The sequence below is a fragment of the Theropithecus gelada genome, chromosome 18 (genome assembly GCF_003255815.1).
Source record: "Theropithecus gelada isolate Dixy chromosome 18, Tgel_1.0, whole genome shotgun sequence".
NCBI lineage: Eukaryota > Metazoa > Chordata > Mammalia > Primates > Cercopithecidae > Theropithecus > Theropithecus gelada.
This window is the reverse complement of record NC_037686.1, coordinates 12,462,001-12,483,638: the sequence shown is the minus strand read 5'-3', so window position 1 is coordinate 12,483,638 and position 21,638 is coordinate 12,462,001. Positions and strand designations below refer to the sequence as shown.

Sequence of the window (21,638 nt, the reverse complement as noted above, 5' to 3'; positions counted from 1 at the left end):
CTGAGGCGGGTGGATCACTTGAGGTCAGGAGTCAGCCTGGCCAACAGGCAAAACCCCGTCTTTACTAAAAATACAAAAATTAGCTGGGCATGGTGGTGCATGCCTGTAGTCCCAGCTGCTTGGGAGGCCGAGGCAGGAGAATTGCTTGAGCTTGGGAGGTGGAGGTTGCAGTGAGCCGAGATCACGCCACTGCACTCCAACCTGGGTGACAGAGCCAAGACCCTGTCTCAAAAAAAAAAAAAGAAAAATGTAAGTCTCTGATATGTATGGGATGCATATATACACCAATATACCCATCCATACCAGCACACCCCCATATATAAGCTGCAAGTTAAAAAATAAGTCAAGGCAGGGAATGAGGATAATCTGAAGGCAAATTTTTGAAGTGAGACAGTCTGAAAAATATGCAAAAGGTTTACAGATACATATTTAAGTGAAAACACAAAAGAGACTAGGCATAAGGAAATATAATTGATGCAGATTCGTTCATGATCCTACTCTAAGCAAATACTATGATGTTAGTTATTAATTTTTAAGTAACATCTATTAATACGATACATTAGCTGAATTAAGACTGGTATGTAATTCTGTGTGTGTAAAGTTGTGGCTAAGTAGAATGTGCATTAAAACATTTTAAAAATCAAAATAATTAATAAAATATGAGGTAGTGCCATACTCTTCTGCCTGAATGGAATCTGCAGGCGCTACATAATTGCTTGGGATATAACCATTCTTTCCTGTAGCGATTGATCTTGCTTCCCACCAATCTCCTTCCCTGCAACACATAAAACAGCAATCACCGCAAGGTAGACAACTGCCCAAGGTACAAAATATTGCAGTGCTATCTTCCATCTGAAGTAAACGAAGGGTATTACTTTCATTTTTTACTTATACATTCATTGGATCAAGAATTAAACTTGAACGATATTAAAAAATAGGTTACATGAATTAAAGGAAGCACAATTGCATACTGCTGTTCCAAATAAAGCCCCAAAACCCTACACACTTTCAGTTATAAGATTTCTTTTTTTAACACAATTCTTTCAACCTAAGACAGACTATGGTGAATAAAACAATCTGGGAAGTAAATCTTTCAAATTACTCCATTTGTTTTCTTTTTTTTTTTTTTTCCTAAAGCTTTAAGGTGTAAGCTGCATGCCATAAAATTCCCCCATTTAAGATGTACAATTCACTAGTTTTTAATATATTCAGAGTTGTACAACCATTATCACAATCAATTTTAGAACATTTTCATCGCCCCCAAAAGAAACCCTGTACCCATAAGCAGTCACTCCACACCCCCAACTCCCTCCAACCACTGGCAACCCCACTCATCAGCTTTCTGTCTGTCTCTATGGATATGCCCACTGCATGCACTTCATATAAATGGAAATATGTCATTTATGTGGTCTTCTGTAACTGACTTCTTTTACTTGGCATAATTTTTTAAAGGTTCATCTAGGTTATAGCATGTGTATCAGTAGTCCATTCTTTATTGCCAAATGCTTTTCTCTTTATAGTACATAAAATTGTAATATTATTTTTTACTCATTTTAGATTAAAAAACAAAAACAAAACAAAAACAACACAATGCTCTAACATTCCTGTAGCCAAACAATTAACAATGAGCAATAAAGTTAAAAACTGAATTGATGGGCCAGGCACAGTGGCTCAAGCCTGTAATCCCAGCACTTTGGGAGGCTGAGGCAGGCAGATCACCTGAGGTCCGGAGTTCAAGACCAGCCTGGTCAACATGGGGAAACCTGCTCTCTACTAAAAATACAAAAATTAGCCAGACGCAGTGGCGTGCACCTGTAGTCCCAGCTATCTGGGAAGCTGAGGCAGCAGAACCGCTTGAACCTGGGAGGTGGAGGTTGCAGTGAGCCAAGATCATGCCAATGCACTCCAGCCTGGACAACAGAATGAGACTCCATCTAAAAAAAAAAAAAAAAAAGAAAGAAAGAAAAAAGAAAGAAAAAAAAAAACAAAAAAACCCCACTGCATTTCTGGTCGGGCGCGGTGGCTTACGCCTGCACCCTTTTGGAGGCTGGGGTGGGCAGATCACCTGAGGTCAGGAGTTCGTGACCAACCTGGCCAACATGGTGAAACCCTGTCTCTACTAAAAATACAAAAATTAGCTGGGAGTGGTGGTGTGTGCCTGTAATCCCAGTTACTCAGAAGACTGAGGCAGGAGAATCGCTTGAATCTGGGAGGCAGAGTTTGCAGTCAGTCAAGATCATGCCATTGCACTCCAGCCTGGGTGACAAGAGCAAAACTCCATCTCAAAAAAACAAAAAACAAAAAAACCCTGAATTTCTAGAATAATGCATACTTATAAACATGTTATCTAGAAATATTCCAGTAAGACCAAAATTAAATTATAATTCAGAACATGAGAACTATGTGTGGTTTGTAACACATAAGCCCTCATTTTTTCAAAATTAATGTGAAAAGACCAAATATAATCAGTCTTTAAACAGGAAGACAGAGATGGGATTTGTTACTAAAGATTAAATGCATGTTTTGCTTCACCGAAGACAAAAATTGAAAAGGTACTGTCCAAATTAAAATGTTATCAATGCCTAGATAAATTTGCTCTCTAGAAAATGAATGGAAAATCCCTCAGTAATTCAAATATTTAGAAACTCATACACTTGGTTTGTGGTTCCTCATATATACTAAGCACTTCGAGATACATAAACCAAAAACCTTGTATTTGATCCTGCTAAGCATTCATTGATTCATTCTAACATTACTGAACACCTATCAAATGACAGACTTTAGAGTGTGCTGGAAATAAAAGTAAAAAGACAGTCCTTGACTTCAAGGAATTCACAGTCTAGAGCTGGGTTTTGCAACTTCAGCACTACTGACACCTTGGACTTGATCATTCTTTGCTGTGGGAGGCTGTTGTGTGCATTTTAAGATATTCACCAATGTCCCTGGCCTCGACTCACTAGAAGACAGTGGCAGCACCCCAACTGTGACAACCAAAAATGTCTCCAGATATTGACAAATGTCCCCTGGGTGATTCTGTCCCAGGTTGAGAACCACTGGTCTAAAAGAATGACAAGCAAGTGACAAATTGTAATTCAAAATGTGATGAGAACTATGATTGAGGTTTGCATAGGTTGCTATGTAAACACCTAAGAGAGAGACTTAATTCAGCAGGGGATAGGACTGGGCCAGGCAGGGGAGGAAGAATGTAAGGAAAGGCATCCTTGAGAAAGGACATACTAACTATATTTTGAAGGGTGAGTAGGATTAACTAAATAAAGGAAAGAAATGGAAAGATGAGACATTACATTCCAGAAAAAAGAAACAGTATGTGTGAAAGCATGAGAGTATGAGAAACTCCAGCATACTCAGAAAATTGCAAGTAATTCAGTATGCCTGGGTAGTAGAGTCAGAAGAGGGGAGAAGCACATAGTAAATTCTCAATGAATGATGGCTGTTATCACTGTTGTTTTCCTTTTATCTTGATGGCAAGTGGTAGGTACTGAGTAATTTTAAAAGTAGAAGGATATGACCATATTTTATGTTCTGGAACAATAACTGGTAGCAGATGGGAACAAGGATGGAAGAAAACATGACTGGAAGCAAACAGACCATAAATACATATTTTGAGAAGCTACAGAGTGGTCATTATGCTTGCTAATGAAATTATTCGATCTACTTTCTAAAATGAGCATCAAATTTTCTACAGTGTACCTCTAGACTTTAAAAGTCTAACAGTCACATAAGGAATAAAACAACTTAATTTCATCAATTGGAAAGTACATGGGTTCCTTACCCAACTTTTTCCTTTTTTTTTTTTTTTTTTTAATAGAATGAGACAAGATCTTTAAACCATCTGGTACTTAGAAAAATAGGAGCATCGAATTCTCTTCATAAAATTAAAAAAAAAAAAAATACACTTACATGTACCCTCCTCAATAACTCTTCATTCTTAAATCTCTGTTTATGGCAGAACCACAGCAGCACAAATGGTAGAAGTAATAACTTCTGGCTACAGCAGCAGTGTTACGACATGCCTCTAAATAAGCCAATACATCGTTAAACCCAGTGGGCAGCCCATGCCCTACCTCTCTCATCTCTGGATCAACAACTAGCTCAGCAGTTTCAGTGTAAACACCAGATTTCTGTCAGTATTTCTCTCACAAAATATTCATGACACTTACGTATTGTTAATTATTTGAAATCTTTCACCCTTCTTAAATGAAAGGTCTTCTGTAGTTCTAGCTTCATAATCATATAAGGCCACAAATATAGTAACACCACCTATCAGAGGGAAAAAACACCAAGGTAAGTTATGTAGCTAAGTTAACAAAACAGAAAAAAAGAACTATTGCCAACCCAAAAAGAGGAAAAAAAAAAAAAGCTTAAGGATAGTTTTTACTGTAGTCTCCAGAAACTATTTTTAGAAGTTGGAGCTACTGAATAATTTTAAAGTAGAGAGACATGACCATATTTTATGTTCTGGGACAATAACTCAATAACTGGTAGTAATAACTAGTCTTAAACTGTCTGAAGACCTTCCATACTACTACTATATTCTGCAAATTGTAAAACTCTGTAGACTTGGAGAAACAAATTTAATTTTGTTTCTTTTTTTGAGACAAAGTCTCACTCTGTCACCCAGGCTGCAGTGCAGTGGTGTGATACCGACTTGCTGTAACCTCTGCCTCCTAGGTTCAAGCGACTCTCATGCCTCACCCTCCTAAGTAGCTGGGATTACAGGCATGTGCCACCATACCTAGTTAATTTTTTTCTATTTTTAGTAGAGACAGGGTTTCACTGGGTTAGCGAGGCTAGTTTTGAACTCTGGCCCCAAGTGATTTGCTCGCCTTGGCCTCCCAAAGTGCTGGGATTACAGACGCAAGCCACTGTGTCCAGTCAACAAATTTAATTTTGACTCATGCTAGCAACATCTCTGGCTTGGAAATGTAATCAAATTTCAAATCAATTATTTGACAGAAAAAGCATTGATAAGCACTATAAACAAGTGGGGTAGTGTTCTTCATATAAATAATGAATGAACAATTGCATCTAATCATTACCAGTAATAACTAATTTACTAGTTCTAGCAAAATTATTACATATTTAACACTTAAAGATAAAAATGTCATGTTCTGTCTTAAATGGTATCAGATGGTCACAGCAGCTCATGTCTGTAATCTCAGCACTTTGGGAGGCCAAGGTGGGCAAATCACTTGAGGCCAGGAGTTTGAGACCTGCCTGGTCAACATGGCGAAAACCTGCCTGTACTAAAAATACAAATATTAGCCAGGCATGGTGGCGCATGCCTGTAATTCCAGCTACTCGCGAGGTTGAGACAGGAGAATCGCTTGAAACCTGGAGGTGGAGGTTGCCATGAGCCGAGACTGTGCCACTGCACTCCAGGCTGGGCAACACAGGGAGACTCTGCATCAAAAAAATAAAATAAAATAAAATAAAATAAAATGGTATGGATGATATGAATTATAAAGTATAAATTCAAAAACTAAACTGTCATATTTAGCATTATGTGCAGATGCTTAAAGAGATTAGCATCCTGAACAGCCAAACTATTATTTGCAAACAAAACAAATAATAAAACAGATGTATACAATATGCATGACCATTTCAATGTTAAAATTATTCAAGGCAGGTATTCAGGTTAAAAACCCCATAATAAATTAATTTTCTTTTTAAAAACGGTATGTATTTATTGTATACAACAGGATGCTTTGAAATATGTCTACTTGTGAAATGGCTAACTAGAGCTAATTAACATATGCATTGCATCACATATCATTTTTGTGGTGAGAACACTTAAAATTTCGTTAGTAGTTTTCAAGAATACAATATATTGCTATTAACCGTGTTTTACAATAGATCTCTTGCCTCCTCCTATCTAAATTTTGTATCCTTTGGCCAACATATTTTTAATTTGAATATATATATGCTCTACTCAATATAATCCCACTGACTTGTCAGATCAAAAAAAATTTTTTTCTTTCTTGAAATGGAGTCTTGCTCTGTTGTCCAGGCTGGAGTGCAGTGGCACAATCTTGGCTCACCACAACCTCACCTCCTGGGTTCAAGCGATTCTCCTGCCTCACCGCTCTGAGTAGCTGGGATTACAGGCGTGCACCTCCATGCCCCGCTAATTTTTGTATTTTTGTAGAGATGGGGTTTCACCATGTTGGCCAGGCTGGTCTCAAACTCCTGACCTCACGTGATCTACCTGAGTCGGCCTCCCATAGTGCTGGAATTAAAGGTGTGAGCCACCGTGCCCGGACGACATCTTTATTTGGATGTCTAATAAGCATTTAAAATCTATTACAAAACAAAGCTCTTGATTTTTGTCCTCTAACCTGTACCCAAGTCTTTCCTATCTAAGTAAATGGCCCTACTATCTAATCAGGTACTCAAGCCAAGTCCATTACTAGTGCTATCAGTTTTACCTCTAATATACTTACTATTTACTTTCCATTTCCACTGCTGTTACCCTAACCCAAGTCCTTGTCATCTCTCATTGGGGCTGGGTGGACTACTGAAAGTGCTAGTCTCATCTGCTTCTACACAGCTTCCCTACCATCCATTCTCCACACAGCTATCAGAGTCAGTTTTTCGCAAAAGAAAATTCAATCATGCAAATCCTTTCTTAATCTCTTCAGTAGTTTCTTCCTAGCTTTGAATAAAACCTAAACTCCCTACCAGAGTCTATGGGGTCCTGAGTAACTGTGGTCTCCTAACTCTTCAATCCCATATTATACAATTCTCCCCTCTGTTTATACTCAAAACTTCCAAGTCTCCCTGTATCTCCTAAATGTTGCATTTGTTATTCCCTCTCTCTAGAAAGCTCTTTCCCAGGATTGCACATAGGTAGGTCATTCTGGCTAATCAAATCTCAGCTCAAGGCCGGGAGTGGTGGCTCACGCATGTAATTCCAGCACTTTGGGAGGTCAAGGCGGGTGCATCACCTAAGTCAGGAGTTCAAGACCAGCCTGGCCAACATGGCGAAACCCCGTCTCTACTAAAGTACAAAAAAAGTTAGCCGGGTGCCGTGGTGCATTTCTTATCTTAGCTACTCGGGAGGCTGAGGCACAAGAATCGCTTGAGCCTGGGAGGCGGAGCTTGCAGTGAGCTGAGATTGCGCCACTGCACTCCAGCCTGGGTGACAAAGAGAGACTCCATCTCCCTCCCCCCGCCAAAAAAAAATCTCAGTTCAAATGATTTCTTTTTGAGATAGCTTTCCCTGATTAACTGCAAGGCCTTCACCATCATTCTAGTTAGTTCCTTCACAGCATTTAAGGATAATTAATCATCCATCCTGTTTAGTTGTTTATTCACTAATTATTGTCCAACCCTCTATAATGTCAGCTCCATTAGGGCAGAAACCTTATTTGTCTTGCTCAACTCTCCATACCTGATACACAGACACTGAGTTAATAAATGAATACCCCCAATGGAGTATTTTATATAAGTAAATTGCTTTAGGTAACTAAAGTGTGTCTTTTTTTTTTTTTTTGGAGACGGAGTCTCGCTCTGTCGCCAGGCTGGATTTGCAGTGGTGCAATCTCGGCACACTGCAACCTCCACCTCCTGGGTTCAAGCCATTCTCCTGCCTCAGCCTCCCGAGTAGCTGGGATTACAGGCACGAGCCACCACGCCCAGCTAATTTTTTTGTATTTTTAGTAGAGATGGGGTTTCACCATGTTGGCCAGAATGGTCTCGATCTCTTGACCTTGTGATCCGCCCGCCTCGGCCTCCCAAAGTGCTGGGATTACAGGCATTAGCCACTGCGCTCAGTCTAAAGTGTGCCTTTAAGTATCAATATTCAACCATTTTAGATCACTATCTTTCCCAAACATAATTCTAAAAGTAAACTTTTGCTAAAGACTGAGAAATGCCCTCATGGCCATCTACTACTGAAGTATTCAGAGTTAGGGGGGCTGGAATTAAGACTGTAATTGACTTAATATGCATAACTTCTCAAATGAAGTCTAACAGAATCAGTGTACGGCAGTACTATGGCTTTTTTTTTTTTTTTTTTTTGGTGACAGAGTCTCGCTTTGTCACCCAGACTGGAGTGCAGTGGCGCAACCTCGGCTCACAGCAATCTCTGCCTCCTGGGTTCAAGCACTTCTCATGCCTCAGCCTCCCGAGTAGCTGGGACTACAGGCACACACCACCATGCCTGCCTAATTTTTTTGTAATTTTAGTAGAGAGTGTTTCGCCATGTTGCCCAGGCTGGTCTTAAACTCCTGAGCTCAGGCAATCTGCCCGCCTCGGCCTCCCAAAGTGCTGGGATTACAGGTGTGAGTCACCGCGCCTGGCCTCGCTATTGTTTTTGGTTCAGTTGGAACAGACTGAAGAAACAAATGTATAGTCAGTCCATGCTTGTAGTGGGGATTTATCTTTTGCCCCCACTGGCTATTAACGAGGACATATATTGCTTGATTTGACGCTGGCAGCTGTTTTGCCAAGCCTAAGGATAAAGACACTCCCAAGGGCTGCAGAAGAGAGATAAAGAAATCTAAGTCCTTGATGACACCACAGAACTGCTGTGTCAAGGAACCCTGAAACTCACCCTACCTTTTTAAGCCGGCTATACTTCGTTACTTCAATGAAAAAGCATCCTGATATGGGACCCTTTACAAAAGAGTTCATTTTATCTCTTTTAAAACTGTTTGAATCTACTTTTTTAAGAACCTTCCTTCTCCATGAAAGGTTGTCAACTATCACTTCTTGCTATTCTGTAAAAGGATATGATAATGTAATAATTGGAATTCTGGAACAGGACAATAAGTCTGAGCTCTCCTACTTACTGTGACTTGGGGGAAAAATCATTTCAACTCTCTGAGCTTTAGGATTTTTCTTTTTTAAGTCAGCAGCATCTGGGAGAAACATTCTATTATCACTACTTCACTGTCACTTAATTAACATCTATTAAGTAACTACTATACGCCTTAAGCACTTTACAATCCTGAGTTGTCGTCAAATTCTTGAGGGAAAGGTATATGTTTTTAATCTTTATGTTCCCAGTGCCTACCACACAGTGGGGTGGGTGGGGGGAGCTCAATAACTATTTGAATAATGAGTTAATAAAATAATTAATGACATGATCCAGTACATAATCACCATCAGGTTACCACCAATTTTCCAGAACCATACCCATGTATACAATAAAACTAATTTTTATGTTAGAGACTAATTTTCACATACAATTATTTGAGAAGTCCTCAGGTAAGGTATCTTTCTTTTTTTTTTTTTTTTTTTTTTTGAGACGGAGTCTCACTGTGTCTCCCAGGCTGGAGTGCAGTGGCGCGATCTCGGCTCACTGCAAGCTCCGCCCCCCGGGTTCACGCCATTCTCCCGCCTCGGCCTCCCAAGTAGCTGGGACTACAGGCGCCCGCTACCGCGCCCGGCTAGTTTTTTGTATTTTTAGTAGAGACGGGGTTTCACCATGTTAGCCAGGATAGTCTCGATCTCCTGACCTTGTGATCCACCCGCCTCGGCCTCCCAAAGTGCTGGGATTACAGGCTTGAGCCACCGCGCCCGGCAAGGTATCTTTCTTAAAGGCAGACAAGACTTAAGTATATATTACCCAAGGTGATGTTCTCAAACAGACAATGTACTTGTCCATTTAAATCTCACCTGTTAAACCAGCAGGATATGAACTTGGCACCACTGAGAATGAGGAAGATGCACCTCCAAAAGGTGTTACCCCTGAGGATCCTCCAAATGGTGTCATGGAAAGACTGCCGAAATTAACTGCTGTACCCTTTGCTGAAGATGATGGACATGGTGACGCTGTAGTGGGTTCTGCTCCATAATGGCTCACACTTGTACTGACAGGCTCTGGAGTATTTTCAGGTCTGTATTTAATGGCTGGACTTTTGTTTTCTTTACTTTTAATGCAGCCCATTATCAAATCTACAGAGACGATAAAACAAATATTTTGAGAGTCAGTTAATACACAGGATACTTCAAAAAGACAGGGTTTGAAAAATCATTTTAAGAAAAGCATCTGCCATTCCTGCAAAAAGGAACATTAACAAACAAAAAGAAGAAAGCTGGAAACGAGGTCTCTTCCCCTCATTTATCTTTATTACAATTTGCAAAATCCCTACTCCAATCGCTTCATTCTCCAACTCAATCACCTTTAATAGTCCAATGACAACATGCCACAGTATACTGGGAAAACCATGGCTCTGAAGTCAGAGAGGCCTAAATTTGAATCCTGGCTTCCTACTTAGTAGTGGCGTGATCTCAGGGTATGTTGCTTAACCTCTATGCACTCCAGTTACTTGAAAAAATATTGCCAGGTGCGGTGGCTCACGCCTGTAACCCCAGCACTTTGGGAGGCCAAGGCGGGCGGATCACGAGGTCAGGAGTTTGAGACCATCCTGGCTAACACGGTGAAACCCCGTTTCTTCTAAAAATGCAAAAAATTAGCTGGGCAGAGCTTGCAGTGAGCTGAGATCGCGCCACTGCACTCCAGCCTAGGGGACAGAAACTCCAACTCAAAAAAAAAAAAAAAAAAGGAAAGAAACAAGAAAAGTATCTGGGGGCCAGGCACCGTGGCTCACGCCTGTAACTGTAACACTTTGGGAGGCCTAGGCAGGCCAATCACTTAAGGTCAGGAGTTCGAGACCAACCTGGCCAACATAGTGAAACCCTGTCTCTGCTGAAAATACGAGAATTAGCTGGGCGTGGTGGTGCACACCTGTAATCCCAGCTACTAGGGAGGCTGAGGTATGAGAATCACTTGAACCCGGGAGGCAGAGTTGCAGTGAGCTGAGATTGTGCCAGTGCACTTCAGCCTGGGTGACCAAAAAAATAAAAAATAAACAAGTATCTAGGTGATAAAATTATCTGTAAAAAAAAGGAGAAAGAAAGAAAACACAACAGAAAAAAAAAAAGAGAGAGAAAAACCTACCTCATAAACTTTACCATGAGGATTAACTGTATTACAAATTCTAGACAATCTGGCACACAATGGGTACTAGCAAATACTGTTGTATTCTGTCTATACCAGCACTATGCCAACAGAAATATAATCTAAGTCACAAATGTGAGCCACATAATTTAAAATTTTCTAATTTAGTGTAGCCATATTAAAAAATACAAAGAAACAGGTAAAATTAACTTCAGTATTTTATTTAACCCAGTATATCAAAAACATTTATTTCAACATGTAACCAATATAAACATTTTAATGACTTTTTTTTCATACTGAGCCTTAAAAATCTAATGTGTACTTTGCACTTGGAGCACGTCGCAATTGGACTAGACATATTTCAAGGCCTCAAGAGTTGTATACGGCTAGTGGCTATCATACAGCACAAAGTAGATCTATATCATTTCCCTTCCCTGTCAATGAAAACACCCCTAATGCTCACCAAATGTAACCCCAACCTATCTTTTCAACCTTTCCAACTTTATTTCCTACTATCCTCATACTTAATGCTCACACACACACACACAAATCTTGTTTCCCCAATGCATATGCCCTGTGCTTTCCCATTTTGGGTTTCTTTTCCCCCCTTCTAAAATTGTCTCTGTCCAAAGTATTCTCCCCACCTCTCTACCTGCTAAAATCCTATCCTTTCACTGATGGTCATCACAAATGTTACCTTTCCATTCAGGCTTTCCTTATAATCAGTAAAATATTCTCTCTCTTAAAACCCACAATGTACCTTTGGGGAGATTTTCTTATGAGGCTCACTTTAGTCCATTTTATATACCATTTTTTATTTACTGCTCTAATCCCAACCTACCCCCAAATTAATGGCAATACATTCCTTCAAAGCAAGAGTTGTGCTTTACTCATCACTTACCTACCGTATTATCTACCATATAGGTTTACTAACATTACAAAATCTGCATTATTCACTTTCTACAAAAGCATTAATATAGAATTCATTAATTCACTTACTTTCAAAGGTCATTCCTATTTGTATAGTTTTTCCCTTTCTATGACATTCAAAAGGAAGTAGGTGAGTGATGGCCGCCTCATAAATTCTGAAAGACTGAACATTTACAACCTCAGCTGTATAATAATAATTTAAAATGTAGCTACAAATATTAAAATAGAAGCAGTCTCAGAACCTCAGAATTGGATTTTAGATCATTCTCTTAAATGGGCATATTCTAAAGATGTGACAGTTAAGAATAAGCATCAAAATATAACTGGGGCCAGGCGCGGTGGCTCACGCCTGTAATCCCAACACTTTTGGAGGCCAAAATAGGTGGACACTCTGAGGTCAGGAGTTCTAGAACAGCCTGGCCAACATGGTGAAATTCCATCTCTATTACAAATACAAAAATTAGCTGGGCACGGTGGCAGGCGCCTGTAATTCCAGCTACTTGGGAGGCTGGTGCAGGAGAATCGCTTGAACCTGGAAGGCGGAGGTTGCCATGAGCCAAGATTGTGCCATTGCACTCCAGGCTGGGCGACAAGAACGAAACTCCATCTCAAAAACAAACAAACAAACCAACAATCAAAAACCCACAACTGGATCTGGAAACTTATTACATGGTTAGCCTTTTGTATCTATGGGTTCTACATCCATGGAGTCAACCAAGAAACAAAAGTTTCAGAAAAAAATTGTGTCTGTACTAAATACGTACAGACTTTTTTTTCCTTGTCATTATTCCCTAAACAACACAGTACAATAACTATTTACATTGTATTAGGCATTATAAGTAATCTGGAGACAATTTAAAGCATATGGGGGACTGGGCGCAGTGGCTCACACCTGCCATCCCAGCACTTTGCAGGGCCAAGGTGGGTGGATCACTTGAGGTCAGGAGTTTGAGATCAGCTTGGCCAACATGATGAAACCCCACTTCTACTAAAAATACAGAAGTTAGCCACGTGTGGTGGTGCGCACCTGTAGCCTCAGCTACTCGGGAGGCTGAGGCAGAAGAATCGCTTGAACCCGGGAGGTGGAGGTTGTAGTAAGTCAAGATTGTGCCACTGTACTCCAGCCTGGGTGAAAGACTGAGACTCTGTCTTAAAAACACAAAGAAAACAAATAAACAAACAAAAAACAGCATATGGGGGATTGGTGCACAGGTTATATACAAATACATGCTATTTTATATCAGGGACTTGAACATCTGGGAATTCTGGTATCCACAGGAGGTCCTAGAAGGCTCTACAATTTTCCACGGATCTTGAGGGATAACTAAAGGGAAAATATTGTAAAGGAATTATAAGCTAATAAAAGGCAGTTGCTTCTAGAAGTACTTAAAAAATTAAAGGTAAGTAGCTTCATAATCTAAAGTTGGAAAAGTCTTTTAAAGTATAAAGTAAAAGTAGGAACCTTAAAGGAAAAGACGAACAGATATGATTAAGTAACTTCCACATTGAGTGGGGCAGGGTTAGGGACAAAAGTTTAAGAGAAGCTAAAATATCTTTGTACTTGCTCATACTTTCTTGTTCTCTCAATATATAACAAATGTACACATGTGGAATCTGGCTGACATTCTTAATATAGACAATTCTTATGCATGAAAAAAAAAAGCCCAATAGAAAAACATGAAAACCTAACAAGGGACAATTCACAACACAGGAAAAGCCAATTAACATAGGAAAATGCATCCAATCTTCCCAGTCTTCCAACAAATGTACATTATAAGAAGATACCTTTTGTGATTATCAGACTGAAAGATTTTGACTAAATATACTTAAGCCTGAAGGGAAAATTTAACAATCAATACATATCCACAAAATATGTAAAAACTGGGAGAGGGAAAGGTCCACTGTTCCCCACCCCACTTTCTGTTAGGGCCAAGCACTGTTCTTTGCCTTTAAAAAAGAAAAAAAGTTCAACTGTAAAAATTTTAAAAGTTGGTACAAGAAATTTGCATAATTACCTGCATCCAAGTCTAAATATTAAGAAAACAGTATTAACTATTACATAAATTATACATAAGAATGGCAGTTGTATGAAGGAGGAAAAATTATGGGGGAAACCCATAATACTGTAATTAAAATTGAGAGAAGGCCAACTGGGAAATACCATGTCAATTCACAACAGAGGCTCCTATAATTACCCACCTATCTCAGTTTCCATTCCCAGTTTAATTCCCCATCCTCACCTCCTTTACCCATAACCATCTTAAAGTCCTCTTCCCTCAAAAGTCACACCTTTTCCTCTCACCCTATCAAGTCTTCCATTACTATGCTTAACCTGTCCTCCAGCCTCATTTTCTTAATCCAGAGTCCTGAGCCCAATGCCTCACATCTATGCACTTATCTTTCCAATAACTTTAGGATAGCCCATCATTTTCAGTCCAGTTCCAACAGCACCCCAGTATCAATGCACAGGACCATCATTGCTGCTCATCTCATTTAGAAATATTACTAATGTGATATGTGATTCACATTTTTAAGTAAACTTCAGGTACAATATGAGTTAAACTGATTTTTATGGGTTGTCTTAGAAATGTTAACATCATAGCTGGGCAAGGTGGCTCATGCCTGTAATCCCAGCACCTTGGGAGGCCAAGGTGGGCGGATCACCTGAGGTCGGGAGTTTGAGACCAGCCTGACCAACGTGGAGAAACCCTGTCTAACTAAAAATACAAAATCAGCTGGGCATGGTGGGGCATGCCTGTAATCCCAGCTACTCGGGAGGCTGAGGCAGGAGAATCACTTGAATCCAGGAGGCAGAGGTTGCGGTGAGCCGAGATTGTGCCATTGCACTCTAGCCTGGGCAACAAGAGTAAAACTCCATCTCAAAAAAAAAAAAAAAAAAAAAAAAGAAACGTAACATCATTTAAAACATTTATGTGGAAACCTCCCTATTGGATATTATACTGATTACCAGAGTAACAAAATTTATCTGTAGGCCAAAGTTTTAATGAAGTGGAGAGTAACACCACAATTAAGGTAGAAGACATAGGAACAGATTTTTTGGACCAGGTTCAGATGGTTTGTTTAGGTTCATGCTGTGAAGTCTGGTGGGTGATTAATAATATGTTTAAAGCTCAGAAAAAGGTGGAAGCCAGAGACAGATTAAACAAAAATAGTTTCATAGTTTATCTGAACCTTTTAAAGATAATAAAACTCTCAAACAAGGTACAGATTTAGAGGAAATCAAAAGAATTAACACAATGTTGGAGGACACCTACATACAATGATAAGACAGGGAGAGAAATTTGGAAGCAACCATTAGAATTGGCAATACTTCCATAAATACAAAAACATAGAAAAGATAATCATCAACGTCAAGACACTGGCAGGTTTGGGAAAGAGTTACAACCATATATACACACACACAATGTATATGTATGTATGCTACATATATATCTGTAGCAATTTTTTCATTACAGCAATTTTTCATTTCATTTAAGACAATTTTTTCATTGTAAGCAGAGAAAATGTTAGTGTGTTAAATGTGGATAAATTATTTTTGTTTGAAGTATTTTATAATTTAACACCTTTTTTTTTTTTTTTTTTTTTTTTTTTTTTTGAGTCTCGCGCTGTCACCCAGGCTGGAGTGCAGTGGCCGGATCTCAGCTCACTGCAAGCTCCGCCTCCCGGGTTCACGCCATTCTCCTGCCTCCGCCTCCCGAGTAGCTGGGACTACAGGTGTCCGCCACCCCGGCTGGCTAGTTTTTTGTATTTTTTAGTAGAGACGGGGTTTCACCGTGTTAACCAGGATGGTCTCGATCTCCTGACCTCGTGATCCGCCCGTCTCGGCCTCCCAAAGTGCTGGGATTACAGGCTTGAGCCACCGTGCCCGGCTTTTTTTTTTTTTTTTTTGAGACAGAGTCTCGCTCTGTCGCCCAGGCTGGAGTGTAGTGGTGTGATCCTGGCTCACTGCAACCTCCCCCTCCCAGGTTCAAGTGATTCTCCTGCTTCACCCTCCCGAGTAGCTGGGATTACAGGCATGCGCCACCACGCCCAGCTAATTTTTTGTATTTTTAGTAGAGACAGGGTTTCACCCTATTGACCAGTCTGGTCTCAAACACCTGACCTTGTGACCCACCCACCATGGCCTCTCAAAGCGCTGGGATTACAAGCGTGAGCCACCGCACCTGGCCAATTTAACATTTTTTAATAAGAATTAAAATAAGTGGGAATAAACAGACTTTCAGGAAGAAAATGGCTAATAGTGTTAAAGACAAAGTCAACTCAAGTGGCATGTAAAATGATTTAAGTTGGGAACACACGTATTATCAAGATGTTTCCTATCATTTCTTTGTCTACTTCACTGATCCTCTCCTTCACAGTCTTAATCAAATACAGTTGCAACTTGGTTAGTCAACAGCCATTCTTCCTCTTCTTTGATAAAAAGAACTGTGATTTTGTTGATCCTTCTTCCGTTTGCCAAGTCCTTCAGGGGACGCTCAGGGCCTATCCAGCCCTACGTGGTAAATATTGATTTATTTAAGCCACTTACACGATCTTCTCTCTATTGCCAGTTGGCTGGTTGAGCCATGAGCATGGGCTTCCAGGAAGTTTTCTTCACTTGTAAAGAAGAATACAAGACAGAAATATTCTATTTTCCTTCCACTGATGCTATCATCGATGATGCCTAAATCAAATGACTTGCTCCACATCCTTAAGACTTGTTAAAACTGTTAATTAAATGTAAGTTAAAAACCCCAAAGGAATATCACTACATGATTAGTGAAAGATTATTATCTTTTTTGTGTTTTTTTATGGAAGTATTCCCAACTCTAATAGGAAGCAACCATTAGAGTTGGGAATACTTCCATAAATATAAAAACATAGAAAAGATAATCATCAACTTCATTCTAGAATCAAAACATTCTAATTTCTCATTCTAATTGGTGTGTAGTGATATCCCTTTGTGGTTTTAATGTATATTTCCCTAATGACTACACCTTATTTTGAGCACGTTCTCATGTGCTTATTTGCTTCCCATCTCTACTTTGGTGATGTGACTGTTCAAATCAGTTTTTAAACTAAAGTGTCTGTTCAAATCAAATTTTTAATTGGGCTGTCTTCTTTCTGTTATGTTCTGGAAACAAGAATATTTACCACTTTAACACTATTATATTCTTTATATATTCTGGAATCTAGTTGTTTGTCAGATGTTTATACTATACTGTGATATTTCTCCCAGTCCGTAAGTTGCCTTTGCATTTTCATAACAGTATCCTTGAACATGCTTTTAAATTTTAAGTTCAATTAAATTTTTTTATTTTTATGGTTTATGTGTCCTGGAAATTCTTCACCAGAAGATTTTCTATGCGTTCATCTGTAAGTTTGAACTCTTCTGTAAGTCAGGCCTATCGAGCCATTTTAAGCTAATTTTTGAATATAATAGTCTTACGTTCGAAAAAAAATTTTTTTTGAGATAAGGTCTGGCTCTATCATCCTGGCTGGAGTGCAGTGGCATGATCATGGCTCACTGAAATTTCCCCCTTCCAGGCTCAATCCATCCTCTTATCTCAGCCTTCTGAGCAGCTGGGACTACAGGTGAGCACCACCACGCCTGGCTAATTTTTGTATTTTTTTGTAAGGACAGAGTTTCGTCATGTTGCCCAGGCTGGTCTGGAATTTGTGAGCTCAAGCAATTCGCCTGCCTCGGCCTCCCAAAGTGATGGGATTACAGGCATAAGCCACAATGCCCAATCCTATGTTCAATTTTTTTTTTTTTTTTTGAGACGGAGTCTTGCTCTGTGGCCCAGGCTGGAGTGCAGTGCTGTGATCTCCACTCACTGCAAGCTCTGCTTCCCGGAGTTCACACCATTCTCCTGCCTCAGCCTCCCGTGTAGCTGGGACTACAGGTGCCCGCCACCGTGCTTGGCTCATTTTTTTTGTATTTTTAGTAGAGACGGGATTTCACTGTGTTAGCCAGGATGGTCTTGATCTAATGACCTCGTGATCCACCCGTCTCGGCCTCCCAAAGTGCTGGGATTACAGGCGTGAGCCACCACACCCGGCCCTTTTTTTTTTTTCCCCCAAGAGTTTTTAAGATTGGTATTATGTGGTCCTTAAATGTGAGTAATCAAGAAGGACTTTCCCCTCTAGCCAGTAAAAACTCAAACGCTTCCCAGCCCTCTGTGACCTCTCATGTCTGTCAGTTCACATCAATCTGGTTGCTCTTTGTCTGGCTTTACAGTTTCACTCCATGTATGTCCATTCTAGAATTCAGCAAAAAGTCAAAGACTTCTATGGATAGCATTATTTTTTGACAAAGTGTCCTTCCTGCTGAACTTTGCCCTACAACTTCTGCTGCCTCAGCTTCCATAAATTCTGATCTCTATCTCTTCATCTCGTTCTTTGCTCCAGATTCCCTGTCCCAGATCTACAATTTAGAATGTGCCCCAGGCAAAAAGCCAGGGTGGGTGGGTGAATTTAGAGCTCACCTTATTTGTTTCCCTTCTTTTAGGGATCACAGTCCTGCATTGCTGTTGTCCAAAGTCTAAAACACATTGTTTCATTTATTTCGTCCAGATTTTCAAAGTTTGTGTGTGTGTGTGTGGAGGTGTGGGGGTTCAGAGATGGTAAACTCCATCATGGTCACTTAAAAATTCTGAAAAGTTGCCAGTGTGGTGGCTCATGCCTTTAATTCCAACACTTTGGAACGGTGAGGTGGGAGAACTGCTTGAGGGCAGTGACTGTTGGGCAGCGACAGCAGGCACCACCGCACTCTGCTCAGGGCAACGAAGAAATATCCCGTCGCCCCCCAAAAAAACAAAAAATCTGAAAAGTTAAAACCTAGAAAAACATTTCATTCCCTGGTGTTAATAATCATTCAAGTGATGGCTGGGCATGGTGGCTCATGCCTGTAATTCCAGCACTTTGGGAGGCCCAGGCAGGCCGATCACTTGAGGTCAGGAGTTCAAGACCAGCCTGACCAACATGGCGAAACCTCATCTCTACTAAAAATACAAAAATAAGCTGGGCATGGTGGTGCATGCCTATAATCCCAGCTAGTCGGGAAGCTGAGGCATGAGAATCACTTGAACCCAGGAGGTGGAGGTTGCAGTGAGCCAAGATTGCACCACTATAGTAGAGCCTGGGCAACAAGAGCGAAACTTTGCTCAAAAAAAAAAAAATTGAGTGCAGAGGATATTATATCGTAAATGAACTTGTGCTTAACTTTTTATTATAACAGATAAAATATTCCTTAAAAATCACCTTCAAATAAATTAACATTTTAAGTGTTTTATCATCATCTGTTAAATTACTCTGTGGCATTTTTCTTTTGTATTTCAAGAAAGAAAATTTTTTGTGTGTGATGGGGTTTCACTTTGTCACACAGGCTGGAATGCAGTGGCGCGATCATGGCTCACTGAAGCCTAGACCTCCTGGGCTCAAGCTATCCCCCCACCTCAGCCTCTCTAGTAGCTGGGACCACAGGCGCAGGCCACGACACCTGGCTAATTTTTGTACATATTTGTAGAGATAGGGCTTTGTCATGTTCCTCACACTTTGGCCTTCCCTGGGATTACGGGTGTGAGCTACCACACCTGGCCTGGAAGAAAAAAATGTTAAAAAGTATTTCCTTATGTATCTGCTTGGTAAGTCTAAATATTTATACTCAGCTTAATGTTGGGTTCTTTTGGACTGAAGAAGGGATTTCATTGTAAAGATAAAAATGGTAATAAGGAAGAGGCAAGAATTTCACATAAAAATCAGAAATTACAAGACAGTCTGATCATACACTACAAAAGCTTGTTCAAGTTTTTTTTTTTTTTTTGACACAGAGTTTCACTCTTGTTGCCCAGGCTGGCATGCAATGCCGCGATCTCGGCTCACGGCAATCTCCACCTCCTGGGTTCAAGTGATTCTCCTGCCTCAGCCTCCTGAGTAGCTGGGATTACAGGCATGCACCAACCACACCATGCTAATTTTGTATTTTCAGTAGAGACAGCGTTTCTCCATGTTGGTCAGGTTGGTCTCAAACTCCCAACCTCAGGTGATCCGCCTGCTTTGGCTTCCCAAAGTGCTGGGATTAGAGGCATGAGCCACCGCACCTGGCCTGCACGTTCAAGTTTGAATTCAAGTCTTGATACTAGGTAAACATTGCTTTGTTTTCCGGAACTTATTGCTTCCCTACTGTAATGTGGATTAAGCATCTCTATTTCTTTTTCTTTTTTCTTTTTTTTTTTTTGAGGTGGAGTCTCACTCTTGTCACCCAGGCTGGAGTGCAATGGTGCGATCTCAGCTCACTGCAACCTCTGCCTCCTGGGTTCAAGCAATTCTCCTGCCTCAGCCTCCTGAGTAGCTGGGATTACAGGCACACAACACCATGCACAGCTAATTTTTTATTTTTAGTAGAGACGGGGTTTCACCATGTTGCTCAGACTGGTCTTGAACTCCTGACCTCAGGTGATCCACCTGCCTCGGCCTCCCAAAGTGCTGGGATTACAGGTATGAGCCACCACGCCTGGCCAGCATCTCTATTTCTGTACTTCTGATGTTTCTAACTACTTTACTCTCTACTGATGGTACCTATTCTCTACCTCGTAACTTCCACTTACTCATAATTTTTATTCATTTGTGGTCTGCTCCAGGTTCCCTCAATCTTCCACAGCACTTGAATTGCCTATTTCTGAGTTTGCATTTGCATGGCGAAGAGTAAAAGCAAAAAAATATAAACTGTTATCTAACTGCACTAACCTGCTGACCAGTTATGGTTTGGCTACAGACTGGTCCTATGGTTTCCTTAAGAGGCTGTGGACTAGAAGGTTCTATGATGACTGGCCTCTTTGGCACAATCTCTTCTTAACATAAGGTCTCTTAGATTGATCTTTCTTTAATAGCTGGTAGAAATACACATTTTAGCAATATGCACTAAAAGTAAAAACTTTTCAAATTGAAACACATTTCCACATTAGATTTTTATTTAATGGAGATGAAGTCATAAATCTGGAATATTAATGATTAATGTTGATCCAGCTCTACTAAGTCACCTGCCATTACCAGAGGGAGGAGTCAGGTCAGTACAGACGGCTTTACTTTGTTCCCTCCTCATACCTAAACTACTTTCATCTTCCTGGATAATGGGCAAGAGAAGGCAGAGTGGAACTAAAAGAGCTTTGCTGATGAGGCAAGTTCTCAGGAGCAGAGAAGTAAAATGGCCCCTTTCCTATTTCTTATATGGCTGTCTTGTCATCCCCTAAAAGAAGGTAAATCACTGTATTCAAAAACTTGAACCATGACACTCATCTTTTGATTCAAAATCCTGTATGAATTAAAAGGTTGGTAAGACAGTGAGAAAAGACAGACACTAAGAAAAGCTACCAGGTATTTAAGATGGTCAGGCATTCTCTTCTCTTTTAAAACCTCCAGACTTTCATAATCCTGTCCATTGTATAATAACTTTCCTGCTTCTTTTCTTTCCATATATCCCACTTTTAGCAAACTTTGTTCCAACTTTCCTATGTTTCTCACATTCACTTAAAATACAATCTGATCCACGAGGTCAGGAGATCGAGACCATCCTGGCTCACATGGTGAAACCCCGTCTCTACTAAAAAAAAAAAAATACAAAAAACTAGCCAGGCGAGGTGGCGGGCGCCTGTAGTCCCAGCTACTCGGGAGGCTGAGGCAGGAGAATGGCGTAAACCCGGGAGGCGGAGCTTGCAGTGAGCTGAGATCCGGCCACAGCACTCCAGCCTGGGTGACAGAGCAAGACTCCGTCTCAAAA

The 21,638-nt window shown here is 40.4% G+C and overlaps 1 protein-coding gene across 2 annotated transcripts in view; it reads right to left on the bottom strand.

Annotated features, from left to right (window-relative positions):
- The window catches only part of YES1 (YES proto-oncogene 1, Src family tyrosine kinase), an 89,055-nt gene that overhangs the window by 25,689 nt on the left and 41,728 nt on the right, over positions 1 to 21,638 (bottom strand). For both annotated transcript variants that reach the window (XM_025365479.1, XM_025365480.1), the window contains 3 exons: positions 9,646 to 9,924; positions 4,182 to 4,281; positions 677 to 775 (listed from right to left, as the gene is read on the bottom strand). In XM_025365479.1, coding sequence (XP_025221264.1) covers positions 677 to 775; positions 4,182 to 4,281; positions 9,646 to 9,916 — 470 coding nt within the window. In that variant the 5' untranslated portion in view covers positions 9,917 to 9,924. The remainder of the gene's footprint in view (positions 1 to 676; positions 776 to 4,181; positions 4,282 to 9,645; positions 9,925 to 21,638) is intronic.